Here is a 15,685-nt window from a genome sequence, read left to right as displayed (position 1 = left end):
CTAAAATATACATGCGTATATTTATATTTATACAAAAAAATACATGTACCTTTCAGTGAACTGTTGGGCTCAAAGAGTTGAGGGATATCAGCCCTGGGAATTCAAATACCTTTTGATCAATCAGCAACAGGCAGTACTAGGCACAGTTACGACATAGCCAGAACCATTAAAAAACCTCCTTCACTCCCATGTGCTTTAATGCCACCCAGAACACCCCTCTAGCACCAATATAAATGTTTTAACTTCATACCCTAGCCACTCTCAACTCCTTTCTGAGTACAAGCCTAATTTAGAGAAAATTTCATAATCATTTAAAAAGAAAATTATCAGCAAAATCACAAGATTGGGACTTCCACTGCTAACAATTTGACTTTGGCAGGACAACTGCTCCAATTTACTTTTCTAACTTAACAAAACCTTGGTCTTAATCTGAAGAGCAGACCCATCACAATACTCTTGGGTTTCAGTAAGAATATTATCTTAGCATGTGTGCCACAGCTCTCATAAACAGCAAAATCCCCAACCATTCACACAAAAACATGAACCATTTTGCTTTACATCTTGCCAAAAGGGTTTTCAGCAACAGAATTACACACAATAGAGAACAAATGCAAAGTGGAAGCCTGTTTTGTATGATATTTGTTCCCAATTTGTTTCTAAAATTAAAAAAGTAAACAAGACTGGAAGAACACTATTTGAGATCTGAAAGGCCGAGGAAGCAATCGATACAAAGAACAACTCAACAAGAACTTGAGTTTATAGTTTTTTTTCCACATAGGGTGAATGCTTCAACACTCTTCACCACTGAAACCCGGAAAATGCAGCTTCAAATTATTTTACAGACAATTTTGTTTGCAACAAGCCTACTGCACAACTGTTCAAAATTTGATGTGTCCCCAAGTTGCAGTGAACATTGCAATAACATGGTTGAGAATAAAGACCAAACATTGTAGGTGGCAATCAGTGTAATACTGCCACCTGGAGGCAACTAGAGCAAAAGTAAGAAAAATAATTCTGCATTGAGATAAAACATTATTATAATAATACAAAAAATAATCCTGTGTTTGATCCAGCATCCTATCACTTCAAAATGTCTCAAACTACTTCATAGGATTTACTGTGAAGTGTAGTGACTGTGTATTTTGTAGACCAATGCAAAAGACAATTTGTATACAACAATGTGCCACAAACAGCCATGAAGTGTCTGAATGATTGTTGGCGAGGACACAGGGACAAACTCCCTCCTCTTTTAACACAGTTTCATGGAATCTTTAACAGTTACCTGAACAGGCAGGACCTCGGTTTAACTTCACATCCAAAGGACCACACCTGACAATGCAATAATTAATTGGAGTGTTGGACGTACTGTAAACTCAAAGTGACAAGAGATTTGAAACCCCAACCTTCTGACTAAGAGGCAACAAAACTAACAATTGCACTCCAATGCCTTGCAAGTCCTACAAATACAGAATAAGAGAACCAGATACTGAGTGTACCAGAATTCTAGTATAGCTGGGGTCTACAGTACAGTGGCCCAACGCTAAACAGAGGCACCTTATAACAGGGTTACCCTGTAGTTGTTTAGTACAAGGCTTTAACATTCAGAGTGCCTTTTTGTCATGTTTAAAAAGAAGTTCAAGAGCTGGTTAGTTGATTTCTGTTCATGCACAAAGCTTCTCTTTATGGGACCATCAGTAGACCATTCAATCCATTGATCACACAACCAATTTATTAGATTAAATTAACTCATTATCCAGTATTTTTAATTCCTGAGAACATTATTGAACGTTTAAAGGAATGAAGTAATGTCTTCCAAATTGCCTTTAATAAAACTGGAGCTACAGCTTGAGATCATAAGATGTTTGGATGAAGACACAAGTTCCTTCTACCTATTTAATGCCATTTCCCATTTACCTATCAGAGCATCAAATCAGTATTTAATTTTCTCCTGTGTTCTGCCCTCTACCATCATTGCTGATAACCTGTTCCATCTGTTGATTGCCTTTGGGGTGAATTGTTGTCATCTACCCACTGTGCTGCTATTTACAACATTGTAAAAACCTTCCCAATGTCACATTGCTTCCACCAGCATAAACTGATGATTATTCAAGCAGTTTGAAATAGGTTTTAATTTGAAAAAATGGTAAATTGCGTTTTGAACATTTAGTTACCTGTGCAGGGAAGAACCAGAAGAAAAGGTTACTGTTGCATGTTTTATTCACGGTCAAATAACCTGAGTAGCTTTTCACAACTGGACCTTCCAGAGGGCCAACTAAACTCAATTCACGAGCTGGAAAAAAATGAACAGAATTAATAATGTCATACAACTGGGTTTAAAGGGTATTTTTTCAGACTAAATTGATTAAACTGTGCAATTCGCATCTGTGATTTCAAAATGCCCAGGAATTTATAAATATCCCTAAATGTATGCTAGTTTTGTGTAGATTAAATCACGTGAATGGATTGCCAGTATGGCAAAATTTTCCATAAAACCACACTTTTACCATTGTTTAAAATAGCACAGTACGATTACACAACCATTACCCCAAAAGAGCTGACTTTAGCTATTGCAACACAATAAATCTAATTTCCTCTTTCAGTCAGGAACTGATTCCCAGAAGCGGCATATAATTTACACACCACTCAATCTCACTAAAACAATGGAGATTTTCTTAAAAGAACAAAGGGACTGAAAATCATTCAACATCACTAACTCTAATCCAAGTGCTCTTTCTAAACAGCTGTACCACAGATTTTGGTAATGGTGTATTTTTCTCACATTCTTACAAGCTGGCCTATCCCTCCCTCTACACTTCATCTATAAACTCCACACAGGGCATGACAAACAGGTTACACCCATCTACAAATGCAAGAATAGAATTTCTTGGTGAAACAATCACGATGGACAAAATGGTTAGGACTTGTACAAATAATAATATTTGTCTCCAAGCTCTTCACAGGATTTACTGTGGAGTGGCTTCGTATTTGTAGGCGAATGCGGCAATCCAATTGAACGCAGCAATGTCCCACAAACAGTCATGAAACAAATGACTAATTTTATTTGGGGATTGTTGGCCAGGACACTGGGATAAACTTCAAATTGCACTTTTCATCTTGGTGGGACATTCCCAAGGTGCTGGAGAGTCAACGGTTTGCACCCAAGCTGAGAATTGGAATCGAGAGGGATAGAAGGCAAGGGGGCTGGAGGTGGGAGGATTATCAAAGGCACAGTTAAGGGACTCCAGGATAGAGTTCCAGAAGAATGGGGCACAAAGTTTGAAGGCCCAACTGCTGAAGGTAGGGCAGGCAGGACAAGTCACATGGAGCAGGCCAGTGACCTTTTCAAGTAATATGCCATGGAATCTTTAACATCCACCTGAACAGGTAAACAGGATCTCGGTTAATTAACATCTCATTCAAAAGGATAGCACTGCAGTGGAGCGTTAGCTGAGACTATGTGAGTTCAAATCCCAATATGGAGCTTGAACCCCAATCTTCTGACTCAGGGTCAAAAGTGCTACCAACCTGAGCCATCCTGACATACAAACAAAAAGGAAAAGATGCATAAAAAGTTGAAAGAAAGTGGCAAGGCTGAGCATTGGGAGGAAGGCAACAAAATGAAGTTAAGCAAATTAAAAAGATGAAAGAGAAAGTACAAAACAAAAAAAAGCAGATCATACAAATGAAAAAAGAAAATGCGCATTTTTTTCATCAAGAAAAATGAGCAATAGGCAAAGATACAGTCCAGCTGACCACAAGCCAATTAAGTTTTCATCAATACTAGAACAAATGTATCATTGGAAATGACTGAGTGACCCCACACTTTAAGAAGTGTAACGAGTTTTGTGAAGGATAGGTCACATCTAATGAATTTGATAGAATTCTATGACAGAAATACTGAGGTGATAGAGGGAGGAAAGATCCATGAAAGACATCCACATGGATTTTCAGAAGGCATTATGAATTTTCAGAAGGGGGTTCCTAAAACAACGTACAAGAGATTACTCGGTAAAATGAAGTCGTTGAGAATTGGAAGCACTTAGTGGCATTGGTAGGCAGAGAATTATGACAAAGAGTCCATTCTATGCTAAGCATTGTCCTACAAGCATAGCGTAGGTTTGCAAGGATTACGAAATCCCACTTAACCTGCCCGCTCAGCAAGCACTGACCTACTTCACGTCCCCTGCCTACCCACCCCACCATCAACAGTTGGGCCTTCAGTCTTTTTGCCACCACTCTGTGGAACTCCATCTCAGAGTCTCTTCACCACATGCTTCCCTTGCCTCCTTCAATGTCTGACTCAAGACCATCCTCTCACCCCCACCCTCCTCCTGATCGCCCGATGCCAGTCCCTAGCTCAAGTGAAAAACCCTCAACTGTACAGCACCTTGGGACCTCCTCTGACATGAAAGGCACTGCATAAATGGCACAAGTTGAAAGTTCAGTGAATGGTAAAGAGAGAGCAGAACACGTACAAGCTTTATGACTTATTGGTTCATTCTTACCTTTTTCAATTTCGCCAGCCTCCAGGTAAGGAGTGAGCATGAGGGGTTTCCCAGGGTCTACATGTGATGTAACAAAACCCTTGACGCCTCTAAACATGCGGCGGAGAAAACTGAACTTTCCAGATATGCAACATGGCTGCATACAAACAAGGGCAATGAGGAACAGTCCTGTGCGCCACATCCTGTAAGCCAAACAGAAAAAAAATCATTACAACTTTAAAAAGAAACTGCATATATCTGTGTTAAATACGCCTTATAATCTTTTAAATGAGATCATACAGTCATTTAAGCTATCTGATACCATAATAAAGCATTTCATTTAAAAGCCAAATTTAGGAATGATGAACAAAGTGGTTCGCATTTAGTGGCAATTATGTCTTTGCAGATGAATACATACAGGGCCTTTTCCTGTGCCCAGACCATTTCCTAGTGCTTATTAATTATTAATTACTGTCTGAGAATTCATCAAGCTCTTAGTTCCACTGCTACCAAAAGCACTATGCTGATGCAAGATGAATTCCTCAAAACTCGGGTGAAAACAAAATAATCCCAGCAGCCCAATTGTCAATTAACCTGATCAGAAGTGTCTTATGGCCTCACAGGGGTGGGAAAGCAGGAGAGAAGTTGTGATTTTATGCCTCTTTGCTCTACAGAAGCCCAAAATATTGATGTTAAAAACAAAATCAAGTGGTTAGGATTCAAGAAATAAAAATCACTCACAAATTTGAAACAAACACAGCGATCATTCCGTTCTCTCTTAATGGCAAGCGATATGGTTTTCGCTGGTTAAACGCCAGCAGTACCTCAACTCCAGAGATATAAAGCCTTGGTTCTTGCCAAGCTGCCTTGAATACCATCAGGGAGAGAGCGCAAATTCCATTCCAGACCCGGGAAAATGTCCACAGGTGGGACTGTCAATCTGGTTTGTATAATCTTAAACATGCAATGAGCTTCTGCATGTCAAACACCCAGCTGACCACAAAAAAATCCATTCTTAATCTGCTGAGAAAGAAACTATTCATTCCTTGTCATAGTAATTGGCAATAATTATCACATAAAAACAGTATAAGGGGGAAAAGGCAGGTAAATGTGGCAGCAATGTCCCAACAGCCCTGATGTCAATGACCAATTTTATTTGGGAGATTTTTGGCCAGAACACTAGGGGAAACTCCATTCTCTTTTCATATAGTGCCATGGGATCATTAAAGTCAAACCGGGATGACACCTCTGACAATGCAATACTTCTCCCAGCATTGCATGGCGGGCCATCCTAGATTTGGCAGCTCAAAGCCCGAACCCTCAACCTTCTGACTCAGATGCAAGATGCCACCAATGGAACCAGGATGACAACTGAGTGATACATTGTAGCTCCTTTCAATGAATTGAGCATTTTGCAAGTTAGTTTTGATTCTACCCCAGACCCAACAACAAGAACACAATCTAAATCATAAAATGCAAAATATTGCAAATCCTAGAAATCTGAAGCAAAAACAGAGATTGCTGGGAACACTCAGCAGGTCAGGCAGCATTTATGTAGAAAGGAAAGTAGGTCATATACTGTATAGAATATACTGTAAAGTGAATTTGAATTATATCGGATTTGTCAGAACTGAATTATGACCAGTTCTGAAGAAGGGTCGTTAACCCACAATCTAAGTCATGGTCACTTGACTGTGTGTTTCTTTTAGATTCACTTTCCAGTATATTCTGTGAAGCACTTTGAGACGTTTCGCACATGTGATAAGGCGCTATACCAAATGCAAGGATTATTATTTATTATTATTAAATGCACTGGTGCTGCAGTATTAAACCAGAAATAGCTACCAGTCATAACTGCAGCAACCTTCTCTGTGAAATTAAAGCAGAATATTATCCTTTATAGTTCTGCTAGTACAGTACAGGCATTAGGTAAACAGCACTTGAAATTTGCTCTCACTGTGCAGATAGTGTCTTGTTTCCTAATTGCTAAGTTCAATACACTGTCTTTGTTTGGGCCTCAAACAAGACCACAGCACAACTCTTAACAATTATTTAATTTTTTTTTTGTAAAAAAAACTTCCAATCTAAAATTACGCAATAAAAATGCAGTCAACTTCTGTATTTAAATACCATTTCACATCTTTACCACTCTAATGGCAGGTTCCCAAATTTGATGCTAAGCAAACTTATCAATGAAACTTTGCATACCATACTTAAACAGGCAGTAAACTTTCCTGTGTTTTATTCATCTGGCAATTCTGACTCAAAACAGCAATTGTTGGTTTGCCAACATCAAAACCAACTTGCTGGAGTCTTATGCAAAAAGCAAGTCTAAATAAAGACTTTGTGATTTAGTGGCTGTGGGAATCTCTGACCCCGATTTAATCTTTCTGAACTGACTAAGGTCAAACTCCTCACTTCACATCTGGGCACCTGTAGGATCTGCTATTTACAAAACCTTTTGCAACTCTCGCATATCAGATTTTCAATTTATTTTGCATGCCACTTGCACCCTTTTACATTTTATACATTTGCAGGAAGGACAACAAATATTTTCCCTGTAACTGCAAAATACTGTATAAAACAATTTAAATGGATATTTAGGTTGGCAATTTCAGGAACGATTGGTTTTTTTGTGTATGATAAAGGGTATTACACTGCCATGCATAATTGGCTACTGTGTTTCTCACAAAATATACAGTCAATTCACTTTACAATATATCCTGAAAGCGCTTTGAGATGCCTTGAAGGTGTGATAAGGTGCTATATCAAATGCAAGGATTATTATTAGGAATACATAAGATACTGACACAGGCCAGATAATAATAATCCTTGCAGTTGATATAGTGCTTTATCATGTCGCTGAGACATCTCAAAGCGCTTCACAGGATATACTGTAAAGTGGATTAAATGTGAATTATGTGGAAGAAACACAGCAGCCAATTGTGCACGGCAGAGTCCCACAAACAGTCATGGATTGAGTGACCAAANTTTTTTTGTGGTGGATGGGGGAGGAGAGAAATTATTACCCTTGGAATTGCCAAACAATCCAGTTCCTACTTACCGCTAGGTAAATAAAGGCGTGTGGAGTAAGGAAATTTACAGACTGTTTTGCCCGTCCGGGAATTGAATCCAGGTCCTCTTGCTTGTGAGATATGTGCACTAATCACTCTGTTACTCCAAGCAGACTGTAGTTCCTGATAAGAGTATTTTTGATTTGAGAAATCTAAGTGAAAGGCCAAGGTCTAATGTGGAGGATACCGGCAAGGCTACAAAAAAAGGCTCATAAAACAACTTGTGGTTGTCTGGGCATTAAAATTTACATATTGCCGTTCACACTGGGGGACATTCAAAGCGCTTGACACTGCTGGATGAGCATTTGAGCAGGGGTGGGAACTGTAGAGGTGGAGAGGGGAAAGAAGAACTGCATGAAATAAAGTGACACCTCCTTCAGTAGCAGACTGATGTAAAACAGGAACTCAAATTTATATCGCCTGTTTGTGCCTCTAACTGCGGTCCAACTGAGACAGCTACAGAGGGTTAACTCAATGCTGACATTCTGTGGTCAATCAGGTCACTTTGGAGGCAGCTCAGCCCCAAAGAGACCCTGTTTACAACACTCTCACCCCCTCCCAACATGACCACGGGAGGATAGTCACCAGTTGTAGGTGATATTATTATTATTATATGGTTACTTATCACAACATAAGCTCCTCTATTGCCAGTCAGTGAACGAGGCACCAGAACAAGCCGGGTCACTGAATGACCCAGGGTCTAACCCTAAGTCGGCTGAGTGTCATGATCCCTTTCTGGGCAAAGCTGACTGGTACAAATGACTTCAACATCCCTGCGCTGGAGAGGCAAAAACACTTGGGTACAGATTCCTGCTCCTCACTGCGTTCTGGGTGTAATACAAGAAAGGCTGTGTGTGTGTGGACACTGGGAAACAAACCTCTGTACTAGAGGTGGTCAGAGTGTCCCCACAGCTGTCCCTCTGGGTCTGTGCTCAGACCACAGCCACTCACTCAGATGGCCCTGGACCTGCAACCCCAGAGGGAGGCAACTGCTTCAGGAAAACTGGAGGTTCTCCCCCCCCCTCCCCACGTTACAAATAAACAACTGAAAAATGTATTTAAACGTTGAGGGTGAAAGATCAGTGTAGTATTATTATCAGCTCAAAACAAAAAGCAGTAAATCTGAGACGGGGGGTGGGAGGCTTCAATACAGGATTGAATGACAGCCTCACACTGTAAACTGATCGGGTTGTGTCCAGTTGGAAGTGAGAGCAGAGGGACTGAACCCTGACTGCAGACAGCCCCCCCCCCCGACTACAGACAGCTCCCCCTGACTGCCCCCCCACCCCCCGACTGCAGACAGCCCCCCCTGACTGCCCCCCCGACTGCAGACAGCCCCCCTGACTGCCCCCCCCCGACTGCAGACAGCTCACCCTGACTGCCCCCCCCCGACTGCAGACAGCTCGCCCTGACTGCCCCCCCCGACTACAGACAGCCCCCCCTGACTGCCCCCCCGACTGCAGACTGCCCCCCTGACTGCAGACAGCTCCCCCTGACTGCCCCCCCCCACCCCCCCGACTGCAGACAGCTCCCCGACTGCCCCCCCCACCCCCCTTGACTGCCCCCCCCTGACTGCAGACAGCTCCCCCTGACTGCCCCCTCCCACCCCCCTGACTGCCCCCCCCCCTGACTGCAGACAGCTCCCCCTGACTGCCCCCCCCCCTGACTGCAGACAGCTCCCCCTGACTGCCCCCCCCCCGACTGCAGACAGCTCCCCCTGACTGCAGACTGCTCCCCCTGACTGCCCGCCCCCCCCAGCACTGCCAACCTTACTGAGCGCCGGCAACACAACACTCCCTGTAACCCCAGAGAGTCTCCTGTCTGTCACCCGTCTGCCCACAAACACGGCGCCCACCCGGAGATCTCTGTTTGCAGCCAAACGGGCGGCGCAGTTCACTTACCCCGACACTGCTCAGCTGACGGTCACAAGACTCTGGTTGCAGGGCGGCCTCTGGTGCAATGCTCTTAACTGAGGTTTGCTCCTGCAGTTTCCATCCATCCAGCAGAGGTCAGGGAACATGTACCTCTGTTCATTTGGCTCCACCTCTCCACCACACCACCATAAAAATATATATTGAAAAAGTATACCTTATCTAAAAAAATATATAAAAAATAAAGATTGGGTCGCAGGGATTCTTCCAACTCCGCTCCCGTTGACCCCTGTGAGCAAAAGCCCTGCGTAGGGAGCTCTGAGTTGGTCGTGTTGGCTGTGCGGTTTTAACTTGCTAAACTCCAGCATTAAGTAATAATGATCCTTGCATTTGACATACCGCCTGTTCAGGTGAACGTTAAAGATCCCTGGCCAACAACTCCCCCAAATTATTGTTGTGCACAAATCGTCTGCTGCGTACCCATGCAAACAATACACTTCACTTTACAATAAAATCCTGTAAAGCACTTTTAAGATATCCGGCAACATGAAAGGTACTCCTGTAGCTCAGTGGTTAGAGCACTCGCTTTGCAAGCGAGAGACCTGAGTTCAATTCCAGGCAGGTCAGGGCGAAACCTTGGGCAAGTTTCCTTACTCCACACAGAGCCTAATAATAATCCCTCCAAAAACAATAATAAATTGGTCATTTTCAATCTACGACTGTTTGTGGGACATTGCTGTGCGCAATTGGCTGCTGTGTTCGCCCACAAATATACAGTCAATTCACTTTATAGTGTGTTCTGTGAAGCGCTTTGAGACATCCTCCCGACATGAAAAGCGCTGTATCAAATGCAAGGATTATTATTATTATTACTATAACCATTTTCAAGGATTATTATTATCATTTCACACAAAGGAGCTGTTCTTATTGCATATTCCCTGTGTAGATTCTGAGTGTATTTAGGATTGTTTGGCCATTTGGTACCTCAGATGTTGATACAGTAGTCTAATCGTCATATGGCACTGGAATTAATAAGGACAAGTGTTAAGAATTCTGGCTTTGTGTATGAATTGAAAAGCATAAAAAATCCAAAATTAAACTACACTTAAGATAAGTCATCGCTCTTAAGTCAAAAAGGATAAAAAACTACTACTACTACTAATAATAATCCTTGCATTTGATATAGTGTTTTTTCACGTCTTCTGGACATCTGAAAGCACTTCACAGAATAGATAGTAAAGTGAATTGACTGTATATTTGTGGGCGAAATAATCCTTACATTTGATATAGCCCCTTATCACGTCTTCGAGACATCTCAAAGCTCTTCAGAGAATATATTGTAAAGTGAATTGACTGTATATTTTGCGGCCGAAATGCAGCAGGCAATTGCGTACAGCAGTGTTCCACAAACAGTCATGGATTGAGTACTCAAATAATGATTATTTTTTTTGAAGGAATTAATACCCCCGGAAAAATGATCCACTAATCGACTAACAACCAGGTTCCTACTTACTTCTAGGTAAACAGAGGCGTATGGAGTAAGAAAACTTGCCCAACGTTTCGCCCTGCTCAGAAATCAAACCCAGGTCTTTTGCTTACAAGGCGAGTGTTCTAACCACTGAGTTACAGGTACAGCTACAGAATGTAAGTAATAAACAAAGCAACACTGTAAAAGGACCTGATTAAAAATAACTAGTGTCTAATCAGATAAACATGTCTAATTCATGTCTGATTCATGTCTAGACATTAAACATCGGCAGGACTTCTAAGGGCAGGGAATCATCCCACTCAGCTCCTGTTAACCCTGCAAGCCAAAGCACTAACGGGAAGGGTGGTCCTAACTGGACAAGCAGCGGGAAAGCTTGCCGGAAAAATTCCAGTACATGGGGAATGTCCATGTGTCAGTGTAATGCATGAACACTCAGTTTGGTTTGGATACTCTTGAGCATGGTGATGAGTTTCTGCTTGTGTCAGACACCCAGCTGACCAAACAAAAATAATTGCACCTTCAAGCCTAATTCGTAGCTGGTACAGGAAAAATCATTGGATTACATTTGCATCAACTCAAGGATGCGACTATAGTGCTCAGGAAACAGAAAATGAATAGGAGGTAAAACCAATTTAATATTAAATGATAATATAATGATACAATGATACAATTTGTATTTGTTGTTGTGTTGTGATACACACACTGGGGTCCCTAATGTCATTTGCTGACCAGTGCTTAAATGTTTCTGGCATTAGATGATCAGGGTGTGTCCTCTGGGCAGAGAGTACGCACTTAATCAGCTGGAAATTTGAAAACATTTGTGAAACTCTCAGTAGTTTGGTTTGGATATTCTTAAGCATGATGTTGTTTCCAAATGTCTGACCAAATTTTTTTTTATGATACCACATAGTTGTATGCCTGTAGTTGTTGTACATGTTATACCATTATAAAATAGAATGCATCATGTTTTGCATAGTTTGCTCATTTGACATAAAATTTATTGCTTAAAAAGAATCAAACCATGGGGGGTATGTTGAGCTTTTATAGTCCACGTAATGCCTAGCAAATTGTAAGTGTACCTTTGAAAGTATTATCTTTAATCATGACTCAGTTTTAATTCCTGTTGACAAAATAAAACAGCAACTGTCAATTACCTTACCTGTACTTGAAAACTTATTGCATCATTATTTAGGATTACCTTTAAATTAAACAAATTGTTTTATAAATCTTATGTCAAATTCTAACTGTGTTTCAATACAGTCAGAGCAATTCCCAGGAGCTCTTTCATTTAATTATAATTTGATTTCTTCCCCCCACCCCCCATCTCCTTGAAGGTGCTACATTTCCACAAATGACTGTAGCCCTTTGTACTGTGACTAAGTTGCCGTTCTTCACATGTGAGTTGAAGACAATAAGTGTCATTACAGTAAAGTATTAGCAATTGTGATTTCACACAATATCCACTAGGTGGTGGCATTATATTAATATTTTGTGCTATTATGACCCTGCACAGTTCAAGAGGGAGCCTTGAAGCTATCAATTGGAAGAAGCAAAGGGCCATCTCACCCATTTGTTGATCCGTATGGTTAGCTGGGATTATTTTTCCCAGGTGATTCCTGTTAACCATGCAAGTCAAACCCTGACAGATAGGGCAGTCGCAGCTGAACAAGCAGCGAGAAGAATGCTATGCAGTGTTTGTAATGGCAAGCTTGTCAAGATCCAGCAATACCCAAAAATCGCCTGCTGGAGCCCCCAAACTCTGACACTTGCCAACCTGAACCTCATACTTTCTAAGATCAATTAAAACAGGATGAGTCCCTCCAAACCTGGTGCTTTGAGAAGCGTCAACGTTATGGGTGCTATATCAAATGCAAATACAAGGATTATTATTATATTGAATTCATGTCATGCTGCTCTGTTCCCATTCTCCTCAGCTGTCCTCCTCACCTCAAAGGTGCCAGAGGAGAACCTTCTTGTCTGGACCATTTTGACTCAAATCAAACTCAAATTCAAATGTGCAGTGAATCCAACAGTACATGCAAGGTATTATGCCCCCAAGCCACATTCAGGATTTGAAAATTACAAATCCTTTTGCCAATCTTGGGCCTTAACATACATCCTAATGACACAACTACCTCAGTATAGCATTACATAGAAGCTGTGAAACTTGGATGTTCTGTCTATCCATTCACAGTGCTGTCATGGGCCGTACCCATTGTGTTGTTTCGTGAACATGGGTCAAGATATGATTGAAAGCAGTCATTGTGGGGAAAAAAATGTATGTTCACTGAGGCTTAGTCTGGAAAAATTCTTCAGGTCAGATACCCATTCCTGGTCTAATGCCCATTCCTGAGAGAATTTTTTGAAAATTGAGGCAAGCCAGGTGGACTATATTGGTTTCCTTTGGCCCACCACATTCCTATGTTCCTATACATTTTAAAATTAAAGTAGTTTGTAAAGATAGTAAAGTGTTTAATAATAATCTTCGCATTTGATGAAACACCTTATCACATCATTGAGACATCTCAAAGTAGTTCACAGGATATACTGTAAAGACTGTATTTTATAAAGACTGAGTATGAAAATTATTTACTGTTTGTGAGAGGAAAGCTAGAATTAATTTGTGCCTGTGGCACTTGTAAGTTATATGACTGAAATAACTCATATATTTCTGTGCGGCATTGCTATATAGTGGTAGCTTCCACATCTATAATTCATGAAAAGTGCTCCTTTATCACCCGTAGGTTCAACTTATAAACTAGTTCAAATGTGATGTTCCAGCTGATGCTCAATCTCTATATCCACCTTTCCCCCTGGGAAATGAACCACATGGAAGACTTTTGTGCTAATGTAACCAATACTTAGTAAACATTAGTGGCAAATTCATATTTTTAATATAGTCATAAATAATTACATTATAAGTATATGCTTTTAGGTGGTGAAACTCCAACAGTACCTCCAAGCAGTAACCAGCAACTATAGTCGAGTTCACATAATGTTCAGTCGCCCATTGTGTTTTGACTATTTGAGTTCAAGTCCGGACGTGGGATTTGAACCCACAACCTTCTGACTCAGAGGCCTGCATAATGTTAAACTGGTAACCGATCCTGACTGTGCTTGGTATGTTTTGTACAGATTTGAATTTGCATTTTGTTATAGCCGTATAATGTTATGATTCATCCAATGTTATGCAAATTTGCTCTGGCAGCTGAAATCTGGAATGAAGTTAATGTAAAATATTAGATTTTAATTTTTTTTCATATCCTTGAAACTGCAAATGTCTTCAGAACAATCTGGAAGAGTTTGTAAGTGTTTATAAGGGAAGTTTTCATATTGTGTGGCAGCTTGGTTCAGTGGTCGCACTCTTGCCTCTGAGTCAGAAGGTTGTGGGTTCAAAATCCATGTCAGGACTTGAACTCACATAGTCTGAACTGACGCTCCAATGCAGTGCTTGGGGTATGTTGCATTGTTGGAGGTGTCCTCCTTCAGAGGAGACTTTAAATCGAGGTACTGTCTGTTTGTTCAGGGATCCCAAGGCACTATTCAAAAAGAGAAGGGAGTTTCTTCAGCGTTCTGGCCAACGATTCCAAAGTAAAATTGGTCACTCACTTCATGGTGGTTTGTAGGACATTGCTGTCCACTACCAGCTGTCGCATTTCGCCCACAAGTACACAGTGACTACATTTCCCAGTAAATTTTGTGAAATGCTTTGAGATGTCCCTCCAATGGGATAAGACACTATATTAATTGCGAAGATTATTATTATAAATCATCCAGTGACAGCGATAGGCTTACTTGCTGCTTGCTGGTAATTTATTATAATCAGTGGCATTTGGTTTATTTTCCATACCCCATTCTATCCAGTGTGCATCACTTAAAATTTCAAGGTGTAGGTGACATACATATGTGGAACTCTCAATCTGGTTTGGATAAGAATGGTGATGGATTTCCGCATGTGTCAGACACATGGCTGACCAAGTAAAAATAATAATTACACCCTAGGTAAAGAAAACCCAATGACTCCACACACAACAACCACTAGATGGAGCCTTTATACAAATTTTACAAAAATCTAACATTTCTAATAAAAAATAAAATGCCAGTCTATTGCATTTGCTGTGCAAGGAACACAACCTTAGGAGCTTATTATTTTATGAAAATCCCCCACTCCCATCAAAAGACCTACTTGCTGGTAATGTATTGTAATCAATGGCACTTGGTTTATTTTGCATACCTCATTTCTGTCCAGTGCGCGTTATTGAACATCACAGCACCACTTGTGTCAAACTATCAATTAGTCAATTAACTTCTGCTAAACCATGTTATGACATCCCAACAGGGCAATACCTTGGTAAATGACATCTTCCCCTCTGACCTGGGGTTTCAAATGACAAGGAGTTAAAGAGTAGTTCTCTTCTGACTGCACATCAGTATGTTACCGTCATTATTTAATCTGTACCTTCCTTTGGTTTGGCAGCTTTTACTTCCATGGCTGTAATGTCACACAGTTTTCCCTTTGGTCTTTGGAGCGCGAGCTTGTACTTTCCTGTGAGACTGCTCAGCTTTGCACAAGTCTCATTTCACTCCGATTTCTGGACACTGACCCGCGTGACATCACAATAAGACGCCTCTTGCATTTGATGGTCCTGATTTGTTCAGTCACTGCTGTGTCCAAGTCACATTGTGAGTGAGAAGTTTCCCTCCTGAAAAAAGGCTCATCTCATAATCGCCTCATAGAGAAATGCGAAGTGACTCACTTTGGTAACA

The 15,685-nt window shown here is 41.0% G+C and overlaps 1 protein-coding gene across 1 annotated transcript in view; it reads right to left on the bottom strand.

Annotated features, from left to right (window-relative positions):
• Window positions 1-15,685, bottom strand: part of cpvl (carboxypeptidase vitellogenic like) — a 69,893-nt gene that overhangs the window by 31,345 nt on the left and 22,863 nt on the right. The window contains 2 exon segments of the mRNA XM_042332339.1: window positions 2,172-2,290; window positions 4,506-4,687. Of these exon segments, the coding sequence (XP_042188273.1) occupies window positions 2,172-2,290; window positions 4,506-4,686 (300 nt within the window). The 5' untranslated portion in view covers window position 4,687.

This window comes from Callorhinchus milii, unplaced genomic scaffold (genome assembly GCF_018977255.1).
Source record: "Callorhinchus milii isolate IMCB2004 unplaced genomic scaffold, IMCB_Cmil_1.0 Scaffold2, whole genome shotgun sequence".
NCBI classification, from domain to species: domain Eukaryota; kingdom Metazoa; phylum Chordata; class Chondrichthyes; order Chimaeriformes; family Callorhinchidae; genus Callorhinchus; species Callorhinchus milii.
This window is presented reverse-complemented; position numbering and strand designations above follow the sequence as displayed.